Genomic DNA, 27,714 nt, shown 5'->3' with positions numbered 1-27,714 from the left:
GGGAGGACTGCGCGTGTCAGGAGGTGTGCGGCCCCGCACGGTCCGCGAAGGCTCGTGGATGAGGCTGTGAGCGGAGGGTCCGGATGGGGGCCCAGGTGTGAGGACGTGAGGAGGAGCAGGGGGAGCCCGCGGGGCGGGGCGGGGGGCGGTCACAGGTGAAGGAGGCTCGTCCTTGGGGGAGGTGGGTTTGAGCCGGGACTTCAGTGGTCATGGCCCCGCCGAGGGGGCTGAGAACTGCTACAGGGAGGGGCATCCGGAGGTGCTTCGCAGTGGCCACAGTGAGGGACGCGGCTGCTCCAGGCCGACGGCGGCTGTGCAGGTGGTGGGATGTCACGTTTGGGGCATGTGGAACCGAAGGGAGAGCCAGGCCTTCGACATGAGCCACCGGGAAGACAGTTCCTGCTGACGGGGGCGGGGCAGGAGCGCGGTGGGTCTGAGTTAGGTGTGAGATGCCAGGTGGTCAGCGCAGGTGGAAACACTGATGGACAGCGCGGCACACACACACGCCGGGACGAGACTGGTCGGCTTACCTGGACGCTGGGGGCAGCCGGGGCCCGGGGAAGGTGGGGGACTGAGCCCCGGCTTGAGTGACGCGCACTGGAGGTCACCGGCCCCGCAGTAGCGAGCGCCCAGGGTGATGGCCCTCAGATCCACGGCTCACAAGGTGGTTAGCAAGGAAATGTCTTGGAGCTGGACTCTGTGCGCGTAGTTGTGTCGAATGTGACCTGTGTCCTCGAGGGATTTAACATTTGGTTGGGGAGCTTAGACGTATACGTATAAAGATAAACCTTAATACAGGTCAGTGTCTTTTTAGTTCCAAATGCATAGAATATGGAAAACAATGCCCTAGGATTTTAGGAGCGCAGGAAGTTTGCAGGTGCTTGGATGGTTGCTGAAAGTCTCATGAGGGAAGTGAAAGTGGTGGTGAGGAGCAGTGAGCTGTCGACAGAGGGGGAGGGAGGTGGGAGGGGTACCGGTTAAGGTGGACCCCAGGTGACAGGTGTGTCAGGGGGTCATCTTCCGGCGAGGCATGCATTTGCCCTCGGGCCGTTTCAAACTCATTCCTTTTTATTGAATACTACGACAGTATTCCAGGTAGATTAATTGAGGTAGATGTTTCCTATGTAAGAGAGCTAGGAAAACGAAATAGGTGAAAGTTAGTAAAAAATGGTTATTTTGAAATAAAAAGCACACACAGAGATATATTTGAAAACAGTTTTCTATGCTAGCTGGTTTGATATCTGGAAATAAAGACTTTATTTTAAACTAAATAACAGATGTTTTTCTTAACACCATCTAAAACGAGGCAGCGTTTTTCAGGTTACGAGGTACGGGCTGGTTCAGCACTGATGGTGGGGAGACCCCTGGCTTCCTGGTTTAGGTCCGTCCTTTCCCCAGTCTCTTATTTTACTCAGAAAAGAGAGAAACTGAACAAGAAACTGAAACATATAAAAGACCATCTGGAAAATAGAAAAACAGTGTGTGTAGCGCACTCTCAAATACATATGAAAGCTCTGTACATGTTAAATAGTGGCAAAAAGTGCTAAATTCAGAAAGTCACATGAAAAATTTCCTATCATGGGAAACAACAGTACACTGCCACTACATTGCCTTTATGGGTTTGTACCATATAGTGACTTATGACTTATGGCTGAAGTATTTTAAGTAGTAAAAAAAAAAAAAAATTCCAATAGAGCCTAAATTTTTAATGTTCTAATTTTGCAATTGTTCCTTTGGATACTGATCCTAAATAGATTATTCTGCTGTGTATATAAAAATAAAAATATTTACCCAGAAAAACACTGATTTTTAAAATCTGATGTTTCTAAGTTGTAGTGATTTTTGTGAACAAATCAGAGTCTAGCTATCTGTTGAAAACTCAGAAAAAAATTAGACATGTCTGACAGACATTTTTTTCCATTATACATATGAATAGATAGAAATAGATTAAACTGTGGATTCTTTTCTTTCGTTTCCCCTTAACTCTTTATTTTGGGGTATCATTTAAAGCTTTGATTATTACTATGTCAGTTTAATTTTGTTTATTTAATAAAGATCATCATCATCCAGAAATGCCTAGTATATGTTAGCAACCCAGCTTCCCTTTGAGAATTGTCACTTTAAAGGCATTGTAGTGTGTGGATTTATGATCACCACATTATCATTTTAACAGGTATGTACCTTTTATTTTATGTAGTTAAAGATATTTTCTTTTGGATTTTCATTTTAGAGACTGTCATGCAGTTCCTTGAGAAGCTATCTGACAAACTCTCTGAAAGGTTTGTTTTTTTATTCTACTCTTTAGAGTACGTGTTATTTAGTTAGTTTTTTTTTTAAGACTTGATTTATAAAAAAACAATTAGTAAGTGACCTGTTAAGAATATAAGTGTTGGAATATTGCGTCAGATCTGTGGACTGTTCAAGAGATTAGAGGAGCAGTGAGCCCTACTGTGAAAGTGCAGAGTCGTCCCCCGAAGGTGACAGTCTCGGAAGCTTGGGCCTCCCCTCTGCTGAGCCAGTCAGCCGTCTTGAGGAGCTCATCATCGATAGGGACTTCTTAAAGTTTCCCAGACCTTTTGAAACTATATGTTTTAGCTTGTACCATCAGTTTTATCATCAGCTGGAGACATAGCATTTCTCTTCTTTCAGCCTCAGTGTGGGCGGCTGGTGGGGATGGTAGATGGATCTGTTTGCCCCGCTGTGTGCTTTAAGAGCGCTCTCAGCGGTCCCTCTGTCACAACCGCCGGCCTTCTCCCTGCCCGGCCCCCTGGGCTGGCCCTCGTCCTCGGGGCCACTCTGGTAGTGCTCTGTCTGGGGGCCAGCCCCCCAGGAGCCTTCAGACACGCTGGCTCTAGGACGAGGCATGGCACGTTTGTGAGAGACCGTGACCTCTCTGTGGCGCTGCCTAAAACCTCGTTTGCTGCCTGACTGCACCAGCGTGTTAATTTTAGCTCCAATTTCCATTTTCTGTTACAGACTCATGCCTTAGAACACAGGCCTCTCCAGTTTGGATTATATTTATAAATTCTAAAGTTATCTTTCAATGCAGTGAGCTGTCATGGCTTTGATATTATGAAGTAGTGTTGATTATGCAGTTATTTGAGACTTTATTCTACTTTGCCTTGCTGGTTAAGCATTATTATTCTTTTTCCCTTGTATGTAGCTATAGATTATATTTTGAGCAAACTTATCTTCAGAGTTTTATAGTGGTATATAGGAGTTCATTCTGATGGAAATTTCATATTCTGCAAATATTAAGTGCATATTTGATTATTGCCCAGCTGGAGTTTTTTGGTAGGGGAAAAATTATGAATAGCAATCTTGAATATAATCTATGTTAATATTCTTTTATATGAAGTAATTTGTTAGCCTCTTTTTTAAGGCGTAGCAAAAAGCAGTGGTTTAAAGTTTACTGATTAACACTTTGCACTTCGCATGTTTCTTTTAACACTGCTAGTTTTTCCAGGCTTTTAGTACTTTCAAGACATATCTCTGCCAAGATGCTTTTAAAGGTAGAAATTGTAGTAATTTACTGATGTATATATATATTATCGTTTCTTCTAGCACATGTAAAATTTGGATTAGTACTGGTTGCATTTGCACTACAAATTACTTCTAATTTTATCATGAATATTGGAAAGTAACATAGGCAGACTAGTTCTTTTATAATGTAATTATGAAAATTTTGTCCTAACAATTAACGATAAACCTGTTTTACAGAACTATAAAAGATTTTGAGATGATACGAGGGATGAAAATGAAACTAAATCCTCAAAATTCTGTAAGTGACCATCTTGGGATATTTTTATTATAACATAAACAGTCTGTCAGCTGAGGTCTTTATCTTTTGACTCTAGAACTTTCTTTTGATTTGCTGAAGGTGTATATAGTCTAGTTTCTGATCCTTGGATTTGGGGAATAAAGTATTGAAATATTTGATCCAAATGTCCGAGTCTGACATTCCAGGAAATCCAGTGTTTTTGTTGGTTAGTTGCTATCTCACACGCACACACACACCCACCCACCCATATACTGTCTGTTAACACAACCTGTGTTAATATCTGCTCACACAGAGGTTGCCTCTGTTCTACGGAGAGTCGGCGTCTCTGTGCGAAGCACCTTTAGGGGGCTCGGTGGGGGGATGACCTGGCCGGTGGCAGCTTCAGCATCCGTGCTCACCTCGCAGTTGACACGTTTGTTTGCTAAGCTGTGGAGCTCAGTGAAGTAGATCAGTATTGACTGGCAAAGTGAAACCCGTCCTGAAAACACCGACTCTTAAGATCAAACGATTGCGTGACCCTCCCAGTCAGCCTGAGTGTCCTTAGGGCCAGAGGGTGCCCTGAAAAGGGGGGAGATCCCAGGTGTCGGGATGCGGGTCCTCATCCGGCTCGGGGCTGCCCCGGGATTGCTGGGGTGTCGGGGCCCCTCTCCTGTAGCTGCTGGTGGCTGCTGAGCCGGGTTAGAAACTCTTGACCGGCTTCCCAGATCCAACCACCATGAAATGGAGTAATTCTGTCATAGTCACTGATTTCTGGAGCAGCACGTGAGATTGTTAACTGGTAGTCAGAGCTGTATCTAGCGGAGTAGCTAGGATAAGCCGTCCGCCCACTTCGGCTTGGTAGGCAGGTCCACTTGGGAAACTAGGTCATGGATCAGAGTTTAGCTTGGTGAGCACAGGAACAGAAAAGGTGAAGTGTGTTGCCAAAAGCTAATTCATTAATATGACTCGAAATTGTTCTCCCTGGACATGTTTTTGTTTGTTTGTTTGTTTTTTGGCTGCATTGGGTCTTCATTGCTGCACGCGGGCTTTCTCTAGTTGCGGCGAGCGGGGGCTACTCCTTGTCGCGGTGCGTGGGCTTCTCACTGCAGTGGCTTCTCCTGTGGCGGAGCACGGGCTCTAGGCGTGCGGGCTTCAGTAGTTGTGGCACGTGGGCTCAGTAGTTGTGGCTCACGGGCTCTAGAGCACAGGCTCAGTAGTTGTGGCGCATGGGCTTAGTTGCTCCACGGCATGTGGGACCTTCCTGGACCAGGGCTCGAACCCGTGTCCCCTGCATTGGCAGGTGGATTCTTAACCACTGCGCCACCAGGGAAGCCCTGGACATGTTTTGTAGCTACTGATGCCGGCTGTTCTGAGGATGTTTGGGAAATGCCCAGACTCCTCCTGAAGCCCCCGTTTTGGTGAAGGTACCACCGTTCACCCTGCTCCCCTAGCCAGACCCTGGACTAAGTCTAGACCAGGGGTTCTGAAACTGCTCCCTGGAAGGCAGCACCTGGGCACTTGGTAGAAAGGCAGGCTCTCGGGCGCCACGTGCTGTGTGTCAATGAGCCCTGCAGGTGTTCACACCCCGCTCCCGCCCATAGTGTCAGGTACCGAGGCCTGCAGCTTCTGCCTTCCTGGGAACTCTGTCCCCTGTCTGTGCCCATTGCCACAGCCCTGGCTGAGGTCATTATTCCTTCTCCCCAAGACGACAGTGACTGGTTTTCTAGCCTTTTGTTCTGCTCCCCTCGAAGTTGTCCTGCATTCCAACTGCTTTGCTGGGTGCCTGGCCCACGCTGGACGTGGAGAAGGTCCTGTGCACTTACTCGGAATGGGAATGAAGGAATGCAGGGCCGCCAGAGGGATTTTTCTAAAACACTGGTTGGGCCTTGCACTCTTTTGTTTAACATTTTCAGGTAATCATTAGATTCACCTTCCCATTTCTTAGCTTTCCCACCAAGCCCTTCATAATCTTCCTGGCCGCCTCCTCTTCTGCCTGGGAGCCCGGTCAGCGTTCTCTGCTCACTACTGACACCTGCCTGATGCTCGTGTGCGCTTTTCACTTACTTTTTGCTTTGCTTTCCCTTCTTTTACTTTATTTTTATTTTTTATTGAAGTATAGTTGATTTACCATGCTGTGCTTTCTTTTATTTTTAAATTGTAACTGACATTTATGTGCCAGCAAATGCCGTACATCTGGATTATGTGCTCCCATTCTTCACAACCCAACTCAGGCTCTGTCTCCTCCAGACGTTTCCTGCCCTCCCCTGTGATTTAACACCCTTCATGGGCTGTTTGGCATGGTACAACGTCATAGACATGACACACTGTTCTCTGATTGGCGGGCTGCTTGTCTTCCTGCTGCCTGGACCGTTGTCAGCTCTTGGTACAGGGATGGTGTCTTGTCTCTGTTGCATTAGAGCCTGCGCTCTGTCTGGCACATAGCAGTTAGTAAACAGTCATCTGTTGGAGGCCATGAGTGCCGGGAACTGATCACTCAAGGGCCAGAGTCCCAGGGGTGCTGTCCCTGCCCTTCAGGAGCTCATGGGCAGAAAGAAAGGAAACCTCCGTGTCTTACCTTGGTTCCCTTCCCTGATAAAAATGTGAGCATGGCGCATGAGAAAGAATACCTTGTCGGCAGAGGAGATAATGTCTAAACTGAACCTTTAAAGGACCTTGGTAAAGGATGGATGCCTCGTTCACGGAGCTCTTCTCAGTGCCAGATGTTTGGTTTTGCAGTTGAAGTGCATTTAGCAGTACCGTCTGGGAGATGCTGTTGATTCATTCAGCAGATAACTCTTGAGGGACTACTGTGTACCAGGCAGAATTCAGGGGCCAAGATACAACGGGGAAATTGCAAGCAAAAATCCCTGCCCTCAGGAAGCTTACGTCGTAGGGGAAGGAAAGGGATAGTAAACACATGAACAAAATCAGGATTGTGCTGGTCCTGTGGTGATAGGGACTGTGGGGAAATAATGCAGGAGAAGCGGATGGAGGCTGTTGTCTTACAGGGGCTGGGCGGTGAAGACCCCCCGGGAAGATGACGCCCGAGCAGCCCTGAAGAAGTGAGGGGCCGGCGACAGCCAGGCAAGAGCCCTCTAGGCAGAGGCCGGAGGGAGGGCTCTGCCTTGCGGTGGAGGTGCAGCAGGAGGCCAGCAGGGCTGGGGGGAGAAGGCAAGCGGGAGGGCACTGGGAGTCGGCATGCTGTGGACCGTGGGCCTGGGCCCAGGCCGCCTGTGTCCCGGCCCAGCGTCTGCCCCGCTCTCGGTCACCTGGCAGCCTGCGGGGCGTGTGGTCCGCACAGCTACCCCGCTTCCCGTCACTGTTCTGTACCAGCTGTCAAAAGTGTTGGTTCTCGTATTTCTTTATGACGTTTTCTTTGCCAAGATTAGAGTTAATTCTGCCTTAGTTACATTTTAAATTGTTGCTTTCATTTCTGGGATCCACCCTAAGCTTCTTGCTTAGATTTAGAAAGAACCCTAGTCTCACCTTTAGTTCCCTAATCTTACCTGCAGTATGTTTTATGGATTAATACATGGGTTACATTTTGGGGAAAATTTCAGCGTGGCTAATTTAATCTATCAATTTTGACTTTTATTAGTTTACATTTTAGAATGACATTTGTTAACCTTTTCCCCAAATTCTGCGATTATGCCTTATTTATACCTCTCAACTCACTGATTGCAGGGAAGTCAAAATAAAAAGGCACGTGTTTCCTGCCAAGTCATGAATTTTTAGGCTTTTTATAAAACTTTTTCTGACATCATAACAGGTATACATTTTATAAGTTGGCTAAATTATTGATTGAAATTGTGAAATAGTCAACAGCTTTTATAACAGTGAACTTTTCCATTGTAGGAATTAATGCCTTGGGATCCCCCCTACTACAGTGGTGTGCTTCGTGCAGAGAGGTACGTTTTTTGAGAAATACTCGTATGTGTGAAGGAAGAAAGAAATATGTATTGAGCGTTTTGCTTGCTAACTGGGCAGCTGTCCCTTCACTCGGTGCCCACGTTACAAACTGCGTCCCTTCAAGCTCAGGCCCTGTGCCGGCGTGGCCAGCATCTGCCCTCAGGTCACTTATCCCGGCTGGGAAGCCCCTCCCCCAGGCCTGTAGTGGTCCCTCCCCCATAGCCCGCCCTCTGTGGCTTCTGTCATTCCTGTTTACACCTTGTGAGTACCTCCCGCATGGCTGGAATCCGGGCCCCTCCGCCTCCTCCTGTGGGTGCTGTCCAGGCTCTTTCTAGACTCTGAGCTGGAGGGGCTGGGACTTTGCTAGAACCCTCGTCGTGTCCCCTTTCGGGCCTAAGGTGGGTGCTCGGCAAATACTTGTTGAACCAGTAGAGGAATACGGTAGTACTTGGCATGGCACAGTGTGCTTTTCTTATGTTTTCTCATTTTTGTTGGGACACGTCAGCATGTTATTGGCACATCTGGGAGGATATAAATGAAATAAGGCTTTGGGAAACTTATGTTGATAGAGGGACTCCTCTGGCTTCTGTATTCCTCTGTGTCTATTAAACTGTGGCAAACTAGGAGCTATGCTTTTTTCCCTAAATATACCCTATTTCTGTGATTTTTATGTTTGCTTGTAAACCCACAAAATAATGGAGGCCTGTTCAGAGTGAACACAAAAATGTTTATGTCCCAAGCAACTTTATATCTGCAAGAGGAATATATTTTTTAAGAATCTCAGAATCTTAGCCTTTAACAAATCCTTAACATTTTTCTCTTATGGTTCATTTTTTAGATATGCAGTTAAGATTGACTTAGGTCCTGGAAGAGAATAAAAGTTTTGAGCCGCTTTCTTTACTAAAGCGTGCTGGCATATATCATGATAATATACTTACTCAGTTGGTATTAAACTTTAAAGTCTTTTGGTTACCATGCATTATATTCAAGCATCAAGCAAAGGGTAGTAAGCACCTCACTAAAATTAGGCGCCGCTTATTCTAATGGTTTCTTTCGGCATTTGTCATAGAAGCAGAAACCCGTAGCTTTTCCTGTTCTTTCTGCCCCGGCAGCAGGAGGTGGCCTGAGATCAGTCATTGTGTCCAAGAGCTGACCCACTGACCCACTGAGTTCCCATCGTTTCCCCTCTGTGGCCTCTCCTTACGTATCTGTTCCCCAAACCAGTCTTACTTACAGAGCATAGGTGTCTCCTAACCTGTAGGTAATAATGCTTTGTCAGCTGGTATTTCTTATACATGTGTCCCAAATTCAGCATCAGTCACCTTCTGTATGAAAGCACATAAACTGTAGTTCAGAATCTGTAATAATTTGATCCTGATAAACAGTGAGTGCTCAGAATATATTATAGCTTAACATAAGATATGCTAGTAATAAGACATTACTTCACAATTGTGTTTTATGGCTGCAAGACTTCAGATCCTGCTCTTACAGTTGCATTAAAAAAATAGCATTTCTCTCTTAAAATCCTTTCAAAGACGTAGCATACAGGAATGTTAAATTTTTTATTAATATGTTCCTTATTTATGTAAAGTTTTTAGTTGTATTTTTGACATTGGAAAGTAATGTAAATTAGATGTCCTTGTTTCTTTCTAATTTTTGCCACTGTGATTTTTTTTTTTTATTAATTAATTAATTTTGTTTTTGGCTGTGTTGGGTCTTCGTTTCTGTGCAAGGGCTTTCTCTAGTTGCGGCGAGTGGGGGCCTCTCTTCATCGTGGTGCGCAGGCCTCTCACTATCGCGGCCTCTCTTGTTGCGGAGCACAGGCTCCAGACGCGCAGGCTCAGTAGTTGTGGCTCACGGGCCTAGTTGCTCCGCGGCATGTGGGATCTTCCCAGATCAGGGCTCGAACCCGTGTCCCCTGCACTGGCAGGCAGATTCTCAACCACTGCGCCACCAGGGAAGCCCTGCCACTGTGATTTTTGTGTGGTGTTCCTCTGCATCATGTCCCCCACCCCTTATTATTACTATTACTATTATTATTATTATTTTTGACCGTGCTGCGTGGCATGCAGGATCTCAGTTCCCCAACCAGGGATCGAACCCGTGTCCCCTGCAGTGGAAGCTCTGAGTCCTAACCACTGGACCGCCAGGGAAGTCCCTCCCATCCCTTATTTTTTAAAACCTTAGCCTTAAATTTAAAAGCGATATTTTTGTCATTTAACTGTGCTCTGTAAGTATAGCATACACAAGTGGTGGTTCTGTGGAAATTACATGTGGATATTTGAATACTTGGAAAGATAGAATCAATTATGAAGTATACGTATGCATTAATCAGGGTGTGCGATCCCTGAGAAGGTTGACAGTGATCTTAAACAGAAGCTATTGAATAAAGGGGAGTGAGTCCTCCATTTATACCAAAAATGCACCACTGGAAGGTCTTTAGGTTGCTGCCTGACTCCGGACTCAGTACTTAGAGCTCCCCGAGCCCCCCGAAGTTTGGGAATTCTGACCCCTCTGCACCCACCACAGAGATGGGGTCTTGTCCAGATGGGAGGATCGGGGGCAGCGTGGCCCTGTGGCCAGGAGCCCCTGAGGGCTGAGGCCCCGGACAGGCCTGGCTCCCCTGTGACACGCGCTACGCACAGTCTGGGAAAGTGACTTATCCTCAGCTAGCTTGTATTTTTAGTACTAAAATAACATTTTTATGTGGAATTGGCCATCTGTAGACCTTCTTCTAGAGAATGGTCCCCTCTCAGAGATGCTTTGTAATTGTCCTCTCAAATCTTTTGAAGGAGGTTCAGTTCTGCCTTAAAGCTTCTCTGAGAAAACACTCATCTGAAATGTAATGACTGTATTAAATCAGTAGCAGAATACTCATCAGAGAGCTTTTGGTGAGAGAGACAGCACTGGACAGGGGTCCACCTTGCCTGTGCATCCTGGTGGCCGTGTCCAGGGCGGGGGAGCCTGCCTGTGGCCGGCAGGGCAGCACACAGGGGTCCCTTCCGTCTTCAAGGTCACAGGCCCACTACCGCCTTTAAAATGAAGCTGGAGCGTTGCTCAAGGCCCGCGTGGCTCTAATGAAAGATACACACACGCCCTCTGGTTCTCCCTCACCACCCTCGTCCTCCCCAGGTTACCTCTGCCAAACTGAACCCTGTCCCCTGCCTGGTCCCTTTCTGTCTCAGAGGCTGCGGCTTCCTGCCCTGCCCTACCTGTGACATTGTGCCTGGAGTCCCCGAAGCCCCCGGCCTGTGCTTACAGCCCAAGTGCCGCACGGCCGGGCACTCACTGTGTCCTCGCGGCCTGTGCTTACAGCCCAAGTGCCGCACGGCCGGGCACTCACTGCGTCCTCTGGGCCTCACTGTCAGCCACGCCTGGAAGCGCGGAGCAACGTTTGTCTTGTCTCCTCTGAAGTGCAGTGGGGAACACGCTCTGGGCCCAGGAAATGCGTGCTGGTTGGCAGCCGTTGTTGGAGCCTGTGTCCACACCGGTGGTTGGAGATCCGTGGTAAAAGCACCCCAGTGATCACTGTTTTGGTAAACATATTTCTGTGGGTGGCATTTTTCATCGGTCAGGTTTGTTGAAGGCAGCATGACCTCTGGAGGTCTTCACGAAGCTCCTTTGTTGAGAGGTTTCCCCCAGGCTGGCCAGTTCTTAGAGTAGAAGTCGCCACTCTTCCGGGAGCACAGTGTAACCCACCTGACAGCCACAGGGGACTTCAGTTCACTTATTTGGCTGTTAACTCAGTAAAAGAACCAGGAAAAGGGATGCAGAAATGCTTTAGATGGGATTGTAAGAATTGGGGGTTTAAAACATCTATTTTGAATAGCTTAAGAGGCAGAGGATTGAGTTTTGGTTTGCAGTGTCAATCATCTTGATTGACTAGAGTAGGCTGAGAGGCGCAGGTAGTGGAGGAGAAAAGAAAGGGAAAATGTAATAGTTTGGGTTTGAGGTTAGAAGGGTCAAACAAAGTGAAGATTTCTAAATCCTCGTTAAATGCCTCTACTTGCAAGTAAAGACTAAAATGTGTGGTTTGACATGAAATGAAAAGCAGAAGGGGCTTTCCTTGATTTGAGCTTTTTTTCAAGCTACCCAGGGACTTTTTTGGCCTACATGTTAAACATTTAAGATTTCTTTCAAGTTTCTTAATTTTCGCATAAGAGAAGAGAGAACCTATTAGAAAGATAGGAAATTGTGTTTTAAAACTGTGAGAGGTGAGTCCTGGAAAACAGTGGCAGAAGCAGCTGATGGGGAATCTTAAAGAGCAAAAATACCTTAATTTTTTTTCTTTTTCAAGTTTTAAACTCTTCATGGAAGAGTGAAAGTAATTATTTACGGAAAGCGTGTATGTGCAATGATTTTATTTACAATTTTTATTTTTGAAGAGTTAATACATTCACGTGGTTGGGAAGAAACTGAAAGCAACATTATGTCTCCACTGAGATATTTCGAATGCTGCTCAGAGCCTTCCTCCCATCCCTGCCCCTAGAATAATCATTCTCACCGTGTTCCATGCATCCTTCCAGTATTTGATTTTTGTTTTTAATGCTCGAGGACTTTATTTCTTTTCTGCCAAGGATGAGTTTCAGTGAATCACATTTCACTTATTTTGGTGCTGTTTTATAGAATGATGTCATTGGGATGTGGGATTCAGTATAGTTTATTCCTTGCTAAGGTATATTCTGAAATGTCGGGAGCGTTCACATAGTGAGATAGGGATGTTTTGTGTTTTAAACTATTCATAAGACATTGGACTTCCACAGAAGGATGGTGTGGTGTTTCAAGATAATACAACTGCTTGATACGTGGAATTGTGTAGTTTATTTGTTAGTATATGCATACTGAGCTCATTGCTTTCAATTTTTAAGAAAATTAACCTTTATAATGAAAACTCTCAAAATAAACAGAAATAGGGAGAATAATATAAGTAACCCCCATATACTCATCTCCCAGGTGAAGTAATTATCAAGGTTTTGCCATGTTTGCTTCACTGGTCTGTTTTATTTCTCCCTTCCTTCTTGTTCCTAAAGTATTTTAAGCTGAATCCTAGCCCTTGTGTCATGTCACTCTTGTGTGTTCTTTCCGTCTCTTAGTACGTGGCTGTTTTCTTATATGACTCCAGAGCCACCAGAACCCAGTAAAGTTCGCAGCAGTTCATGGGCGTCATCTCGTACCCCGACTACACCCCTGTTTCCTTGATGGTCTCCAGTCTGTTTCTTCCCAGTTGGCTTGCTGGGCTTTCTGTCTGAGTCTCTTGCTCCAGAGCCGGTCCCCACACGTCATGCCCCAGCCAACCTTGTTCACATTGCCACTTGGTAAAGAGACCAGGTCGTTGGTCCTACAGAATTTCCGAGCTCGTGGACTGATCTGGTTGCCTTCACGTGGGGTCATTTCTCTGGTTCCTGTCTTCCTGTACTATGGATCTTGTGCCCCTCTCCCCCCCTATTGTGTTGGTTACGCTGTCTTGTGTTTCATGTGTGGCTATTTGATTTTACATATTGATGGAACTGAAGAAGCTGAGTGAGAGGCTGTCATAATAGAGGTCTCCCTGCTCTCCTGGGATTTGGCTCCAGCCTCTATGATGGGATCCTGTCACCTGGTGCCATGTCAGCGTGACTGTGGTCATCCTTTCCCCTAAGGTTCCCTTTCCTGCCTCTCTAGGGTGAGGATGAAATTGTAGTGTGATCTGTATTAAAGCAGTTTCCAGGACTTCCCTGGTGGCACAGTGGTTAAGAATCCGCCTGCCAATGCAGGGGACACGGGTTCGAGCCCTGGTCCGGGAAGATCCCACATGCCGCGGAGCAACTAAGCCCGTACGCCACAACTACTGAACCTGTGCTCTAGAGCCCGCGAGCCACAAGTACTGAGCCCGCGTGCCACAGTTACTGAAGCCTGCGTGCCTAGAGCCCGTGCTCGGCAACAAGAGAGGCCACGGCTTCTGAGTAGGCCCCGCTCTCCGCAACTAGAGAAAGCCCGCGCGCAGCAACGAAGACCCAACACAGCCAAAAATAAATGAAGTAAATAAATTTGAAAAAAAAAAAGCAGTTTCCAGTGAACCGTGTATCTAATCTCCACCGTTAAGGAAAAGAGCCCCCTCCTTACCAGGCAATTTGGCTGGAGCTGTTTTCTTGCCTCTGGAGTCAGAAATCAAGATAGGACCAAACAGACGATGGCCAGTTCTTTATGAAACAGAGACGAAAAAGATATTTTCAGTGTGTGGTTACCTGAAAGGGAAACAGGTTCCTACTACCTTTCGGTTCTTTCATTGTTACCTTACCTTTATTTAGCTGGAGAAAACAGTCGTTCTCCCTGTGGCTTCAAGATTACACGTTTCACGGTGTCATCCAGCTGTCACACTGTGATCCTGCCGAGAACATCATTCCTGATGCCAGAAACATTCTATGTGTTTCATTTTCTTTTGGTGAAGTTGAAAATAGCTCCTCTGACGGTGTCGTCACACATATATGTCTGCGCCTCCTAAGTGTTATCTGTCGTGTTCGTCCTGCAGGGACCCTCTGTAAGCACTTGCCCACTGTGCAGATTCCCATACTTGCCTTAACTTACTGAATCGAATAGGGTGAGACTGAAGCCTGTGGTACCTGCAGTTTCAACCTGGATTCACTGATGGTACTGAACTGTGTTTTGTATTTTCACTAAGTTCAGCGCCAAGGCTTTTGGAAGTAAAGTCCAAGTTCTTTCTTTACCTTCATCCCAGGTGCATCAGAAGTTGACATATAAGTCTGACTCATAGGTCGTGCTTCAGAGAGACACTGATACATTGATTTTTTTAAAAAACTTAAATTACAGTGAATGAATTCTTCAGTGGAAAGTCTCTTACTGACTAGTATTTCTGTACTTATTTTTATGATAGTGTTCCTGATGAGGATTTTGAGATATTGCTAAATTCTATTGTTCTTAATGAGAAAGACCTAATTTATACCATTTACCATGTTGATTATAATATGTTCTTTGATAACTGAAAATTTGTAAACCCACACGTAGCATATTTTTAACCAGAAGAAATAGCAGAGAATTTACTGAGCTTCACTTATCAACCATGGTGGATGAACAGTAATCTTCCTCCAATTTTTTTCTGAGGATTCTAGAGATCTCTTATTTCTGCATTCAAGTCAGGGGAACACCTTTACAACAAATAGCAGTAAACTTCTTGCAAAACTAGGAAAGAGTTTGAGGTGATGAAACCAAATCCTCCGAATATACTTAAATTTTACTGTGTTTAGGTTGAGCTGTGGCTCTGGCGCGCTCTGAGGTTTTATGTGTCACCTGTTGTGCTTTTCCCCTGTTTGGGGGGGCGGTCTCTAGATGATGGAGGAAATTTTTTTCTCAGTGGTTTCTCTTCGAGTAAGACAGTTGTGGGGACCATGCTGTGAGCAGGTGTCATGGCAAGCGGGGGTGACCGGCGTGGTGGCCCCAGGGGCACGGCGGGGGGGAGCGAGTCCTGCCCCTCGGTTCTTTCGGGGGTGGCTGCCTCCTGAGCCTGGCATCCTGGAGGGGCTCAGTGACCCGTGGCGCTGAACATCCTATGGGTTGCGGATGTAAGCTGAGCCCACAAAGGCAGGGCCTGGTCGTCAGGGCGCCTCTGGCAGGGGTGTGGCTGCTGGAAATACCTTGGAGCTTCCTGAATCCCTCACAGCCTCTCTGGGCCTCTCTTTTCTGGCTGCTCTGCAGGAGGGAATAGCCTCTTGTTTGGGAGGGTCATGGAGAGCCTGGTGGGGCACTGGTGTGTGGGGTCTCTTCCTTGTGGTTTGAGGCCGCTGAGTGAGGCGGGTGGTCTTTGTAGTTGAGCCTGTGGTGCCCTGTGCCGCCGCTCCCTCCCCTGGGGCTCCTTCCCCCTGACGCCCTTCCCTCCTTCCCTCCAAGCCAAGCTGCGGCCTGGCTTCTCCCTGACCCTACCCCCTGTGCTTCTCCCTGACCCTCCCCCCAACCACGTGCTTCTCCCTGACCCTCCCCCCATGCGTCTCCCCGACCCTACCCCCCACCCCCACCCCGTGCTTCTCGTCTTCATCTCCTCTGCACTCGAGTCCCTTGTCACTTGCATTAAGTGCTCTTTATGGCTTTGGGGCCTGACTATGTCCACACTGAGTGTCATCAGGCACACAGTAGGTGATTAATTCGCAGCATTAAGTCAAGCTCCCTGACAGAGTGTCGCTGTGATGGATGGAGTGCCTGCTTTTCTCCAGGCACAGTGCCAGCTTCTTTGCGTGCATTTGTCTGATCATCAGCGGAGCCTGGGACATATCGTATTGGGTTGCCCAAAATGTTCATGTCGGTTTTTCTGTAACATCTTATGGAAAAACCCGAACGAGCTTTTTGGCAAACCCAACAGTTCATTTTCCTGGTGAGGAAGTTGAGGCCCCCAAAAACCAGAAAAAAAAAAAAACTTGCTCTCAAAGCACAGAAAGAGATGGAGCCAAGGCTTTAACTTCCAACCCAGGGCTTTTTCTCTGAGACTGCCTTGGGCTGTCACCAGCCTCTCCCAGTCTCAATTTCCTCCAGTAAAATTGAGTAATAATTCTAGCCTCACCTGTCTCACAGGATTATGTAAGGAATATGGGAGGCTTCTGATGTGAAAGTGCTTGGCAAATTGTGAAGCACTGTGCAAGCCTAAGATAATGTTATCTCACACCGTCAGAGGTGTTGCTTCAGCAGTTATTCTAACTTTATTGTGTGTCATCAGTCTCTTCCTTTTGATTAACTTCTTTCCCTTTGCCTGCAGAGGTGCTGAGATATTCCTGGTCATGAAACAGACAGTCGCCCCTCCCATGACCCTTGCAGAGATTGAAGTCCTCGTTTTTTCTTGCCAAACCTCCCCCAGCAGTCTAGACTGGATGCCTCCTCTCTCTGGTCTCTGTCGTCTGACTTGTGGCCCTGACAGTCGATCAGATGGCCTGTCCGAGTTACCCGCCACCTGCCACGCGTGCAGTTCGGTCACTTGCTTTAGCCCTCAACACCCCGACCTCTGCGGTTCCCGATGGTAGTTATTTCCTGTTCCCTGAAGTTCCTTCTTCAGTACGGGCCCTCAGCCCCTGCTCCCCACGTTCTCAGCACCGCTCATTTTCCCTTCTGGTTTCTTCTCTAAACTGGCAGCACTGTTTTGTTCGCGGGGTGCAGCTTTAGCAGTGAACTCAGGGTTCTGACTGCCGACTATTGGGAAACGTGACTGAGGACGAACATCCAGGTGTAGCGCTTCCTTTAGTACTTCCACTGGTAACACACTTGCGGGAGGGACCTCAGTGCCTGGGCCCAAACAAAGCAGGCCCGCAGCTCTCTTCTTGGCGTCGTTTACTCCCGGACTGCTGTCGTCCAGTTAAAAAGAAGCCTCAGCCCTCCTGCTCGGTCCTGTCGTAACCTCGGGGAGATGACTTGTCTCTGTGGGAACCTGTTTTCGTACTGGTGACGTGGGGGTAATAGTGTGACCTGTAGGGCTGCTTCTGCTGCTAGGTGAGATATATATCAAGGGCTGAGCCCAGGGTCCTCGTGAGCACTTGTCGTCCGCAGCATCACCCACATGACAGCGGGTAAGCTGTCATTTTGTAGAGTAAATTTAGGGCATATGGACATACTGCTTGCCATAAGGAGTCCTCTCTTGCCAAAGTAATGAACCTTTGCCTCCTAGACCGTGTCCGTTCACCGTGCCAGGCCCGTCCTCAGCATTTCTGGGTTCCTCTCCTCGTCTTCCTGGCTACCAATGTGGCTGCTCCTGCACTGAGTGCATTCTTGGGGGATACCCAGGAAAGGGGGGCAGAACAGAGGCCTTTAGCTCTACTCCCCCCCCCGACAGCTGGTAACGGACAAGGCCATCAGTATAGCTGCATCTCCGTCTCTGTGTAACAGACAGATTCAGGGGGGTGAAGTAGCATGCGGCGTCATGTTGTACCGGGATCAGTAGACGTTATCTAAAGGTGATACGCCAGTAAATAAATAGTTAAGTATTTTAAACGTGGCGGAGGAGCAAGGCCAAACTGCCAGAGAGAAAAGGAAGATGCGGCCCGCAGAGCCGAAGGAAGAGAGGCAGGGAGCCCTGAAGCGCGAGGGCCCAGGCCTTCACGCGTGGAGGGCAGGGACGCACATTATCACAGCCTCGGGGGGTGGGCAGGATGGTTCGGCAACGGCTGTTTCCAAATCTAGACGCTCATCCCCTATGGAGCGTTGTTGTTCCGGGGTGGCTTCCACGGAGGGGTCTGCGCCTGTCTGGCGGGGTGTTCGTAGCCGAGCGGAGCTAACAGCGACTGACAGCAGCTGGCTGCACCGCTCTGGGTGCGTTCTCTGTAGAGAAGTTAAAGTTGATGCCAACACGACCAGAAGTCCAGCTCCTCCCACCGCCGTGTGTGGGCCGTTTCAGACAGGGTCAGCGACGGGACGCTCCCTTACGAGGTGCAGACTCTCGCTGGCCACACACACCGGGGAGTGGACGCTTTGGAGAAGTTATGGCAGGTGCCTGTTGTGGACCAGAGCTTTATGTGCCGAAGTGGACAGTATTGAAAAGTACACTTTTGTCAAAAGCTATAGGAAAACATGTTTGTTGAAAATACGTGTTAAAAGGAACTTGCGGGATAGGAATTGCATGCTTCTATATGTGTGTCTACGTATATATATCTATGTGTATTTCTGTACCCGGAGATGTGCATACACGCGCACACACGTAAGCCTCGTTACACAGATAAAATGATGATACACAAGAAGCGGTTACCTCTGGATGGTGGGACTAGTGAGCCAGGGGATGTTATTTGAGAGTTTTTTTAAAAAAAATAGGGAGTTTATATTACTTTCCAATGCATTTGTTCTCGGTCATTTCAAATGAACACCATTTGCTTTGCGGCATTCATAATAGTCTCATTTAGTGTATACAGAGTTGAAGTAGTACGTGGGGTGTTATAGAAGCCTATATTCTGTACTTAAATTTTTTTCTCCAAGCTAAATTGTCTCCTTGAGCTTCGCCCGATTACCATGTGTAGGTGTCGTGGGCATTAGGCAAGTCGGTACGTATTTTAGGTGATGGATAGGCTGTGTGCTTGTAGCTTTACTATGTTTCTTTTCCGTAAAGTGAGTTTCTTACAGCCAACGTATAGTGGGTCTTGTTTTTTAATCCATTCCCATAGTCTCTGCATTGTACTTGTTACATTTAGACTATTGATGTTTAAAGTGATTAGTGATATTATTCGGTTAAAATCTACCATGTTGCTTACTGTTTTCTATCCGTTGCCTGTATCTTCTTTTTTTCTTCCCTTTTTTGTCTTCCACTCTTTTTCTGCCTTTTATGGTTTTAATTGAGTATGTCATGTGATTCCAGCTTTTCTCCTTTTTTCACTGTTTGAAGTAGCTGCCCTGAAGTTTACAGTATCCGTTTACAAGTAGTGTGAGTCTCCTTCCCAGTAGTACTTACTGCTTGTTGGTTAGTGCGGGCACCTAGGTCTTCTTTCTAGCCCCTCCTAACAATGCTGTCATTATGTCACTTATCCATAAGCTAGAATCACCTAATACATCATTGCTATTACTACTTTGAACAAACATTAAACAGAAGAAATAGAAAGTTCTTTAACATCTTCATTTATTTCTTCTAACCCTCCTCCTTTATTTACGTGGATCCAGGTTTCTGACTTAACATCATTTTTCTTCTTCCTGAAGAACTTCTTTTAACATTTCTTATAAGTCCGGTCTACTAGCGGGAAGTTCCCTCAATTTTTGTTTGTCCAAGAAAGCCTTTATTTCTCCACTTTTGAAGGATAATTTTTGTCGGGCACAGAATTCTAGGTTTGTGGGTTTTTATTTCAGAACTTTAAGCATTTCACTCCGTACTCCTCTTGCGTGGTTTCTGGAGAGAAGTCTGGCATAATCCTTCTCGTTGCTTTTTAGGTGAGGTGACTTTTTTCCCTCTGGCTTCTTCGAAGATTTTCTCTTTGTCTTTGATTTTTTGCAGCTTAAATATGATCTGCCTAAGTGTTGTGTTTTGTTTTTTCCTACTTGGTGTTCTGACCTTCCTGGATCTGTGGTTTGGTGTTTGTCTTCAGTGTGGAAAGTTCTCAGCCATTATTACTTCAAATATTCCTTCAATTCCTTTCTCTCTTTCTTCTTCTGGTTTTCCCATCATGTGCGCATTGCACCTTTTGAGATCGTCCTACAGTTCTTCGGGTATCCTCTTCTGTCTCTGTTTTTCTTTTTTGTCTTTGCCTACCAGTTTTGAAGTTTCCGTTGACGTTTCTTCAAGCTCACTGATCCTTCCCTTGGCTGTATCCAGTCTACTGATGACTTATCAAGGGCGTTCTTTATTTCTTTTGCAGTGCTTCAATTTCTAGCATTTCCTTTTGATTCGTTTTTAGAGTTTCCATCTCTCTGCTTACCTTACCCATGTATTCTTGCATGTTTTCTACTTGTTTCTTCAGAGTACTTGGGATACTAATCACAGTTGTTTTAAATTCTCAGTCTGCTAATTCTAACATCTCTGACATATCTGAATCTGGTTCTGGTGCTTGTTCTTTCTCTTCAAACTGTGTTTTTTGTCTTTTAGCATGACTTGAAATTTTTTGTTGAAAGTTGGACGTGGTATACTGGGTGAAAGGAACTGAGATAATTAGGGCTTTGGTGTGAGGTTAGATGTTTATCTGGCCAGGAGCCGGGCTCTGCTTGCTTTTTCCATTAACCCTGGGGCTGGAGGTAACTCTCCTTTGGTGTGCTCTCTTTGTCTCCCCTGTTTGTTTGGGTTTCTCGGGAGACTTCTGCTTAACTAAGGTCTGGGACCTGCAGGCCTGGGTTGTGTCCCCTGTTGTTTTGCGGGAGCCCCGCTGATGTGGTGCTGAAGTGTGGACGGGGGAGATGTGATCTGCAGGCCTGTGGTTACGTCTCAGTCTGTTGGGGGCCCTGCGTCTCAGCTGCGACTTTCACAAGTGCTTTCCGGCCCCCTCCGCTTTGATGAGATGGGAAGGCTGGGGGGCGCGAGGTGGATATTCCCTCTGGTGAGAGAGTCTCTCTGGAGGGCAGGCCTTACTAAGAAGAGCAGAACGTGCTGGTGTAGTTCATGATGGCTACTTTTTCCTTCCTCTGCTGGAAGGTGGGGGAATTGTTCTCCACCTTCACTGGGAGAACCTGGTGGGGCTCCTGGAGGGAAAACTCGTAAAAGGGTAGGGGTTCCCCCTTAAACTGGGCCTCCCTGGAATTTTTAACTCTCAAGACAATTTGTCGATTGTAGTTTGTTTTCCTACCTTGGTACTTGTCTCCCCTGGAGCCTCCTGTGAATTGTGGCTCTCTGGATCTGCCTGCCTGCCTCTCCAGTTTTGGGGCACAGCGATTTGCTCTGTGACCTCACTTCTCTGCTGGGTCTGAGAAGAGTTGCCGATTTCAGTTTGTTCAGCTTTTCCTTGTCCTTAGGACAGTGGTGCCCTCCAGGGTCCTTATGTGCTGGACTGGAGACCAGAAGTGGCAGTTGTTTCCTGTTTTACAGCACATCCCCGTTCCCCATTTCTGTGATACCCCTTTCTTTCAATTCTCTGCCATCTCTAACTTTTTTTTAAACTTAATTTTATTATTTACTTTTTATACAGCAGGTTCTCGTTAGTTATCTGTTTTATACATATTCACGTATACGTGTCAATCCCAATCTCCCAGTTCATCCCACACTCCCCCTTCCCCCCTTGGTGTCCATGTGTTTGTTCTCTACGTCTGCGTCTATTTCTGCCCTGCAAACCAGTTCATCTGTACCATTTTTCTAGGTTCCACATATATGCGTTAACATACGATATTTGTTTTTCTCCTTCCGACTTACTTCACTCTGTATGACAGTCTGCCATCTCTAACTCTTCTTCCTTGTCTTCCTTTCCACCCCTTCGCCTGGAAGTCCAGGGACCTGCCCTTGACCCTCCTGTCGGCCCCTCCCCTTCTCCTTTTCCAGCTCACACTCTCCTCGGCCATAACAGTCTCTGTGCTGACTTCTCCCAGGACCTCAGAGTCAGTGTCTTCAAAACTGAATCTCTTTTCTTCTCCTACAAACACACCCACCCTCCCCTCTTCAATTTGTGTGTGTGTGTGCGCGCCTTTGCGTGCGCATGTGTTCGCGCATGTGTTCACTGCTCTGATTAAATGGCTCCTACCCACGCGGTTGCTCAAGCCAGAGACCTGCATGTTAGTCTAGGCTGTTCTTTCTCCCTCAGCCTCCAAATCCAGTCACGCACAGTCCTGGAACTTTTTCATCTAAAAGAAAAAGAAACTTAGATCTGGCCCCTGGTCTTAGAGCCCCTGCTGTTGCCCCTGTTCAGACCCTCGTTGGGTGACCCCCGCCCTCTCTGTGCTGCGTCCACTCTCCTCACCGTCAGCCTGGCAGGTTCCAGGCACCAGGTCACTCCTCTGGTGTCTGCAGAAGTGATGTCCCACGTCTCCCAGGCTGCAAGCAACCCCGTTAGATATTAGATTATCCTCTTTAGGATAATCCACTAGTCCTCTTTAGATTTATTTTTCTTAATCTCAACTTGTAAAAATGTCTTGTTTTGAAATGTAATAGATCAGTAGCCCATGCCTATAATTTATAAACATACCCATATTAAGGTTGAATACTCCAGTTATTTTATTGAGAGGGATGCACAGTCAGAATGTTGGGAGACCCTGTGCCTGAGTGCACAGTCCCCCCTCCTCAGGCTCGCGGGCCAGGCTCTCGGTTCCCTGGACCCCACGCACGGTGTCAGCGTCTCTCCCCCTCTTTCCCATCTACCTGCGTCCTGAGCTCTTGTTTAACCCCCTGGTTACTGCAGTGGCTCTGCTGCCTCGTGCCTTCGTACTTTGGTGGCACCGTGGCCTCTCCTGGGCTCCCCTCCCATCTCCACTGCACAAGGAAGCCACAGCCCTCGCCGCCCCACTGTGCGTGCCCTGCCCTCTCTCCCTCAACACCGACCCCTGAGCCTACTGGGTGCCCGCTGCTCTGGGCCCTTCCTTCTCTGCCCCCTTCCATTCCCGGCGTCCAGCGGGCCAGTCGACGGCTGCGTGAGTGAACGAATCAGTGAGCGAGGGCGCTGGACCACTCAAGTCTCTTACTCCACTGAGTCTGCTTTTATGAAAAAGTGATCAGAAATTAAGTTGTAAGTTGGTGGATTCTGTACCAAAGTCTCACTTGTGGTGCAGTTTATACTCACTCACTAAGTCCGGTCCCCCAGTTAGTAAGAAGTATAAGTTTGTACATATTTGGTTACTCCCAGGAAGTAGAAATAGATTCAGTACCTACTATCATTCTAGAGCTCTTCTTTCTGGCTGTGGTTATAAGGTTTGGCCTGACGTGATGATTCAGAAACATTCACATCACGCATTCTGGGTGTATTTTGGTTTATGTTGGAATAAAAAAACATAAAAAAGTTGTTTTGGGGTGAAGAATGATTAATATTATGAGAATATTATCCTTCACTTAAGATATATAACAAAAAGATAAATTAAGGTCTGATTGTTTATATGACAGAGCTTCGGAGCTTTTTCCATTAACAAATATTTTACCGGATGTGACATGTGACATTTTTTTTAGAATATAACTCATTTCATAGAGTGAGTTTTACCTCTATAGTTCCAACTAGTATTACTCTTACTACAGTTATAATTAGACTGCTGTTCTTCTGAAGAAGACTGAGTCTGAAAGTCCCTCAGAAGATAGAAACCTCCCATAGGTTTTCAATCCTTTCTTGGCTCGTGAATTGTCAATGAAAAGTTAGCTGAATTTACCTCAAGAAACTGAAGCAAACGGAAGTGTGATTGAGCTTCTTTTCCTCTGTAGGTACAACAGCGAGCCCAGTTTATACTGCCCGTTTTTCTCCCTGGGAGCGTGCATGGAAGGCCTGAATATCTTGTTTAACAGGCTGTTTGGGATTTCGCTGTATGTGGAACAGCCTGCAAAGGGAGAGGTGTGGTGTGAAGATGTTCGGAAACTGGTAAGCGTCCCGGTTGGAGTGAAGAAGCCGCGTTCCTTGTCTCCCGGGTTTGGTACTGAGTTAACAGCAGTTTCATCTCAAGTTAGCTTTGCCCCGGTGGCGCTTGTCATTGCTTGATGAAAGATCCAAATCGCCACTTCTGATGCTACAAAAGAAACACTTTTCTCTAAACATCAGTTGTTGCCTGAAATTAATGTAAACATTTAACAGCAGAGTTATTTCTCTGAAAAAAAAAAAATTTGTTTTTAAGGAAGTTAATAGAAGGTTGAGTCTTTTATGTTGACAAACCCTGGTTAAACGAACGTTTGTCATTGCCCTTCACGTCCCCGCTGTGCCAGGTGTCGCATCTGTTAGTTCCAGCTCCCTTAGGCACCTCCCACCCCTCCCCGCCCGCCCGTGGGGCTCAGGTTCGCGCCAGATGCTAGCCTGCGGCCTGTGTTCTTGGTGAGACTCCTTGGACAGTCGCTCCGAGCCTGGGATCCACCCTTCTGTCAGGGCCCGCTTCACGTGAGCTGCGACTACCGTTGTTTTTTCCTGATAAGATCTTGAGGCTTTATGGGCCCTGAGGTGGTGGTGTTCTCTTGTTTTACTCTTTGCTCACGTGCTTAGCGCACGGTTCACGAGAAACGTGAACCGTCTTGTGGCCTCTTGGCTGCGCTTCGTGATCGTAGAGCAGGTGGTGGTGGAGTCGGGAGATCAGCGGGGAGCGTGGTCGTCACTGCGCATCCTTCTGTGCGCTTCACAAAACGACAGCGGTGGGTAATGTGCAGACACACCATGAAAAGAGGGACAGGGCATGATGCGGGCAATGAAGAGCTTCCCCAGCTCAGGAGGGAGCCCCTTGCGGCTTTGTTCACGGCCGTTCCCCAGAAGCCTTGAGCAGTCCCTGACACCAGGTAGATGTTTGGTAGACGTTTGCTGGAGTAATGAACATACGCTTGCAGGAAGCCCTAAAGCATGAGGTTGCCGTTCTTTATGGCAGAGGCCCCAGGTTGTGCAAAGATGGAGACCAGCTCTCCTGCGAGCTGGGCCTCTTGGAAGCCTGATTTGGGAGAAGGATGTCAGTGGTGGTATCACGTTCTGCTCTTCAGCTGAAGGCAGACGCTGCGTATTGTTCCTATGTCCCAGGGTTATAGTTGGTGTGCTCGCGTATCCTTACATCCTAAGATTGGAGGAGCTATAATTTTGTTGCTAAAATGGTCCCGCCAGCACCCCTTCCCACCTCTTGCGGGTGGTGTGGGCCCAGTGGCCAAGCCGCGTCGCTGGGGACTGCCAGTCAGAACGCAGGGCTTGCGGAGGAGGGTGTCCCCTTCCGACAGAATTCCCAAATCGTAGTTGTCCTGGAGATGCAGGAGAAGAGGTTGAGGGCAAAGGGGAAGCCACCTCGAGGTCACATGGGACGTAGGAAGTAATGAAACGTCTATATTTGTGGCTCTGGTGTTTTGTGAACAGGTTCTTGTGCTAGGAATGTGTTTCTTCTTTTAGAGTTTCTAAAGGCCTCATTCTCCACTAAATTCATTTTTTTTTCCCCCTAGGCCGTGGTTCATGAATCTGAAGGACTGTTGGGGTACATTTACTGTGATTTTTTTCAGCGAGCAGACAAACCTCACCAGGTGATGCTTTGTTTACAAAATGGTCTCTCTAAAGTAATCAGCAGTTAATTTGTATTGATGTGAACTTTATACCTCACTTTTGTAGTTCCTAATATTTAAAAGGCATTACTGGGGAATTCCCTGGCAGTCCAGTGGTTAAGACTTCGCCTTCCAATGCAGGGGGTTGCGGGTTCGATCCCTGTTCGGGGAGCTAAGATCCCACATGCCTTGTGGCCAAAAAACCAAAACATAAAACAGAAGCAGTATTGTTAACAAATTCCGTAAAGACTTTAAAAATGGTCCACATCAAAAAAATCTTTAAAAAAAAAAAAAAAAAAAAGGCATTACTGATGGTGGCTAAATATATAAATTTGAAACTAGGATAGAATTTAAAGCTAATAAAACTTACGAAGGCAATTGCATAAATCTGTACGTGTCATTTTTATCTGGGTCATGGTAACGCTGGTGATGAGAGCTGACGTTTTACCAGCCCTTCTGTGTGCCCGCCAGCGCTCTGAGCCCTTTTCCATGTCACACCTTTGAAAGTTCACGTCAGCCTTTTGAACTGGACGCTGACATTGTGAGGAAGCTGAGGTCAGAGAGGTAAGGTTCCTCCTTGCCCAGAGTCACACAGTTAGAAGCACTAGGGTTTGAACCCAGACTTTCTGACTAGAGCCCCAGCTCTCAGCCACTTTCCATACTTGACGTGGACCTAGTTTCAAATTGCACAAGATGTGTCCCTGTGGAGACCCTGTCAACCACCAGTTCACTCCTTACGCAAAAAAGTGAGGTTCAGTTCCTCGAGCTGCAAACCAGGTTTCCTGGTCGATCAGCTTCAAGCAATTTTGGGCGGTTTGATTGGAATTGTCAAGAATTCGGGTTATTAAGTTACAGCAGAAATAATGGCACCTTATATTTAAATAGGGATTTCACAATTTCCAAAGCAATTTTAGCAGACATTGAGCTTATGAATCTGGGCAGCTGCTCTGGCGTTTGACAGGGTGGAGGTGAGTCTGGTGGAGGTGAACCAGTTTCCAAGGTGATTTGGCTGGTAGATCTGGACGGTGGGACCAGAGTCTGGGTCGTTGACCTCTGCGTCCTCTGTTCCTTCTCTCTGCTTGAAAGGCTGGAGAATCCGGGTTAGTGGTCTGAGCCCCAGCTCCTAGTTGCCAGCCTGGGTGGTTCGGGTTTGAGATGCCGCAGCCCTAGCTGTGTGCCCTTGGACACGTGACTTAGTATTTCCAAGACTCTGTTTTCTCATCTGAAAAATGAAATACCTGCCTTATAGACTCATTGTGAAGAGTAAGCGATGAAGTGCATGCGAACTGAGAAAGATACTCCAGGTTCCTTGCTTTGCGACAGTTGAGAGCTCGCCATCTCCAAGTGATGGAGACGGTGGTGTGGAAAGTGACGCCTGGTTCCTCGCCTGACACGGAAGGGGCTCCGTTAACATCAGTGCCCCACCGCGGTCCACGGCTGTCCCTTCCTACCTGCCGTGAGCACCTTGAGGGCGTAGGGCTCAGCTTAGTGGTGACTCTGTCTCCGGTATCTGGTACAGCATCACTCAACACATACTTCTGGAGCGAAGGAATGAGTTCATCAGCACAAGCTCAATGTATTATTGGTGTTTTAAAAAAATTAATATGTTAGCAAAATAAAAAGTGTTGGGATAAAAGTGTCTGTAACGAAATAAATAGAAGAATGGAATTAAGGTAAAATTTGTACTCACACATTTTGATACAACTTTATATTACCCTTCGGGTTTCCCCAGCCTCTCCTCACTTGCCGTGTTTTCTTAAAGGACTGCCACTTTACCATCCGTGGAGGCCGACTGAAGGAAGACGGCGACTATCAGCTCCCCGCTGTCGTTCTTATGCTGAATCTTCCCTGTCCCGCAAAGGACTTGCCGACATTATTAACTCCTGGGATGATGGAAAATCTTTTCCATGAAATGGGACACGCCATGCATTCCATGCTGGGACGGACTCGTTATCAGCATGTCACTGGTGAGCCAAGAAGAGGGGACTTTAAACATGTACATTGCATTTTAAATTGGAAAAAAGCTTTTCATTTAGGAAATCTGTGGTCATTTATCGCAGATGGCCTCATCTTGTCCTTCCAACTGTGATGCTACCCGATCTCCGTTAACATTTTTTTCCATCCTTGACGACAGTTCTCACCAAGGAATGTCTCAGTTGCCTGTCTTTTCAGTTTGTACCATTTTACATTTTGTTGTATATTATGTGGAATTTCAGTCTGTGGCCGTGTGTATGAATAAGCGTATCTCCTTAGCAGGAGCACAGACTTAGCAAGTGAATAAGTGAATGAACCGTTGCCTCTTTTTATCCAAAACCAGTTAGAAAACCTCAAGGCATGTTGAAAAGGTATGACCAGGTACTTTGTATTTCTCCTTTGCTTTCCTCTGTGTAAAGCTGTGGTCCCCCTGCCGACGGGTTGCTGTGTCGGGTGACGTCCCAGGCTTCCCTCCTCCTTATCCTCTCTGAGTCTTAAGCTTGCGGTCAGACAGGGTCAGTCAGTC

General features: G+C 47.0%; 1 protein-coding gene across 3 annotated transcripts in view; it reads left to right on the top strand.

The window, feature by feature from the left end:
* The window catches only part of MIPEP (mitochondrial intermediate peptidase), a 140,348-nt gene that overhangs the window by 22,638 nt on the left and 89,996 nt on the right, over positions 1-27,714 (top strand). For all 3 annotated transcript variants that reach the window (XM_068526900.1, XM_068526901.1, XM_068526899.1), the window contains exons 8-13: positions 2,231-2,279; positions 3,721-3,781; positions 7,616-7,668; positions 23,430-23,583; positions 25,119-25,196; positions 26,977-27,181. In XM_068526900.1, coding sequence (XP_068383001.1) covers positions 2,231-2,279; positions 3,721-3,781; positions 7,616-7,668; positions 23,430-23,583; positions 25,119-25,196; positions 26,977-27,181 — 600 coding nt within the window. The remainder of the gene's footprint in view (positions 1-2,230; positions 2,280-3,720; positions 3,782-7,615; positions 7,669-23,429; positions 23,584-25,118; positions 25,197-26,976; positions 27,182-27,714) is intronic.

This window comes from Eschrichtius robustus, chromosome 18 (assembly GCF_028021215.1).
Source record: "Eschrichtius robustus isolate mEscRob2 chromosome 18, mEscRob2.pri, whole genome shotgun sequence".
NCBI lineage: Eukaryota > Metazoa > Chordata > Mammalia > Artiodactyla > Eschrichtiidae > Eschrichtius > Eschrichtius robustus.
Note: the sequence above shows the minus strand (reverse complement) of the source record. Positions and strands in the feature narration are given on the sequence as shown.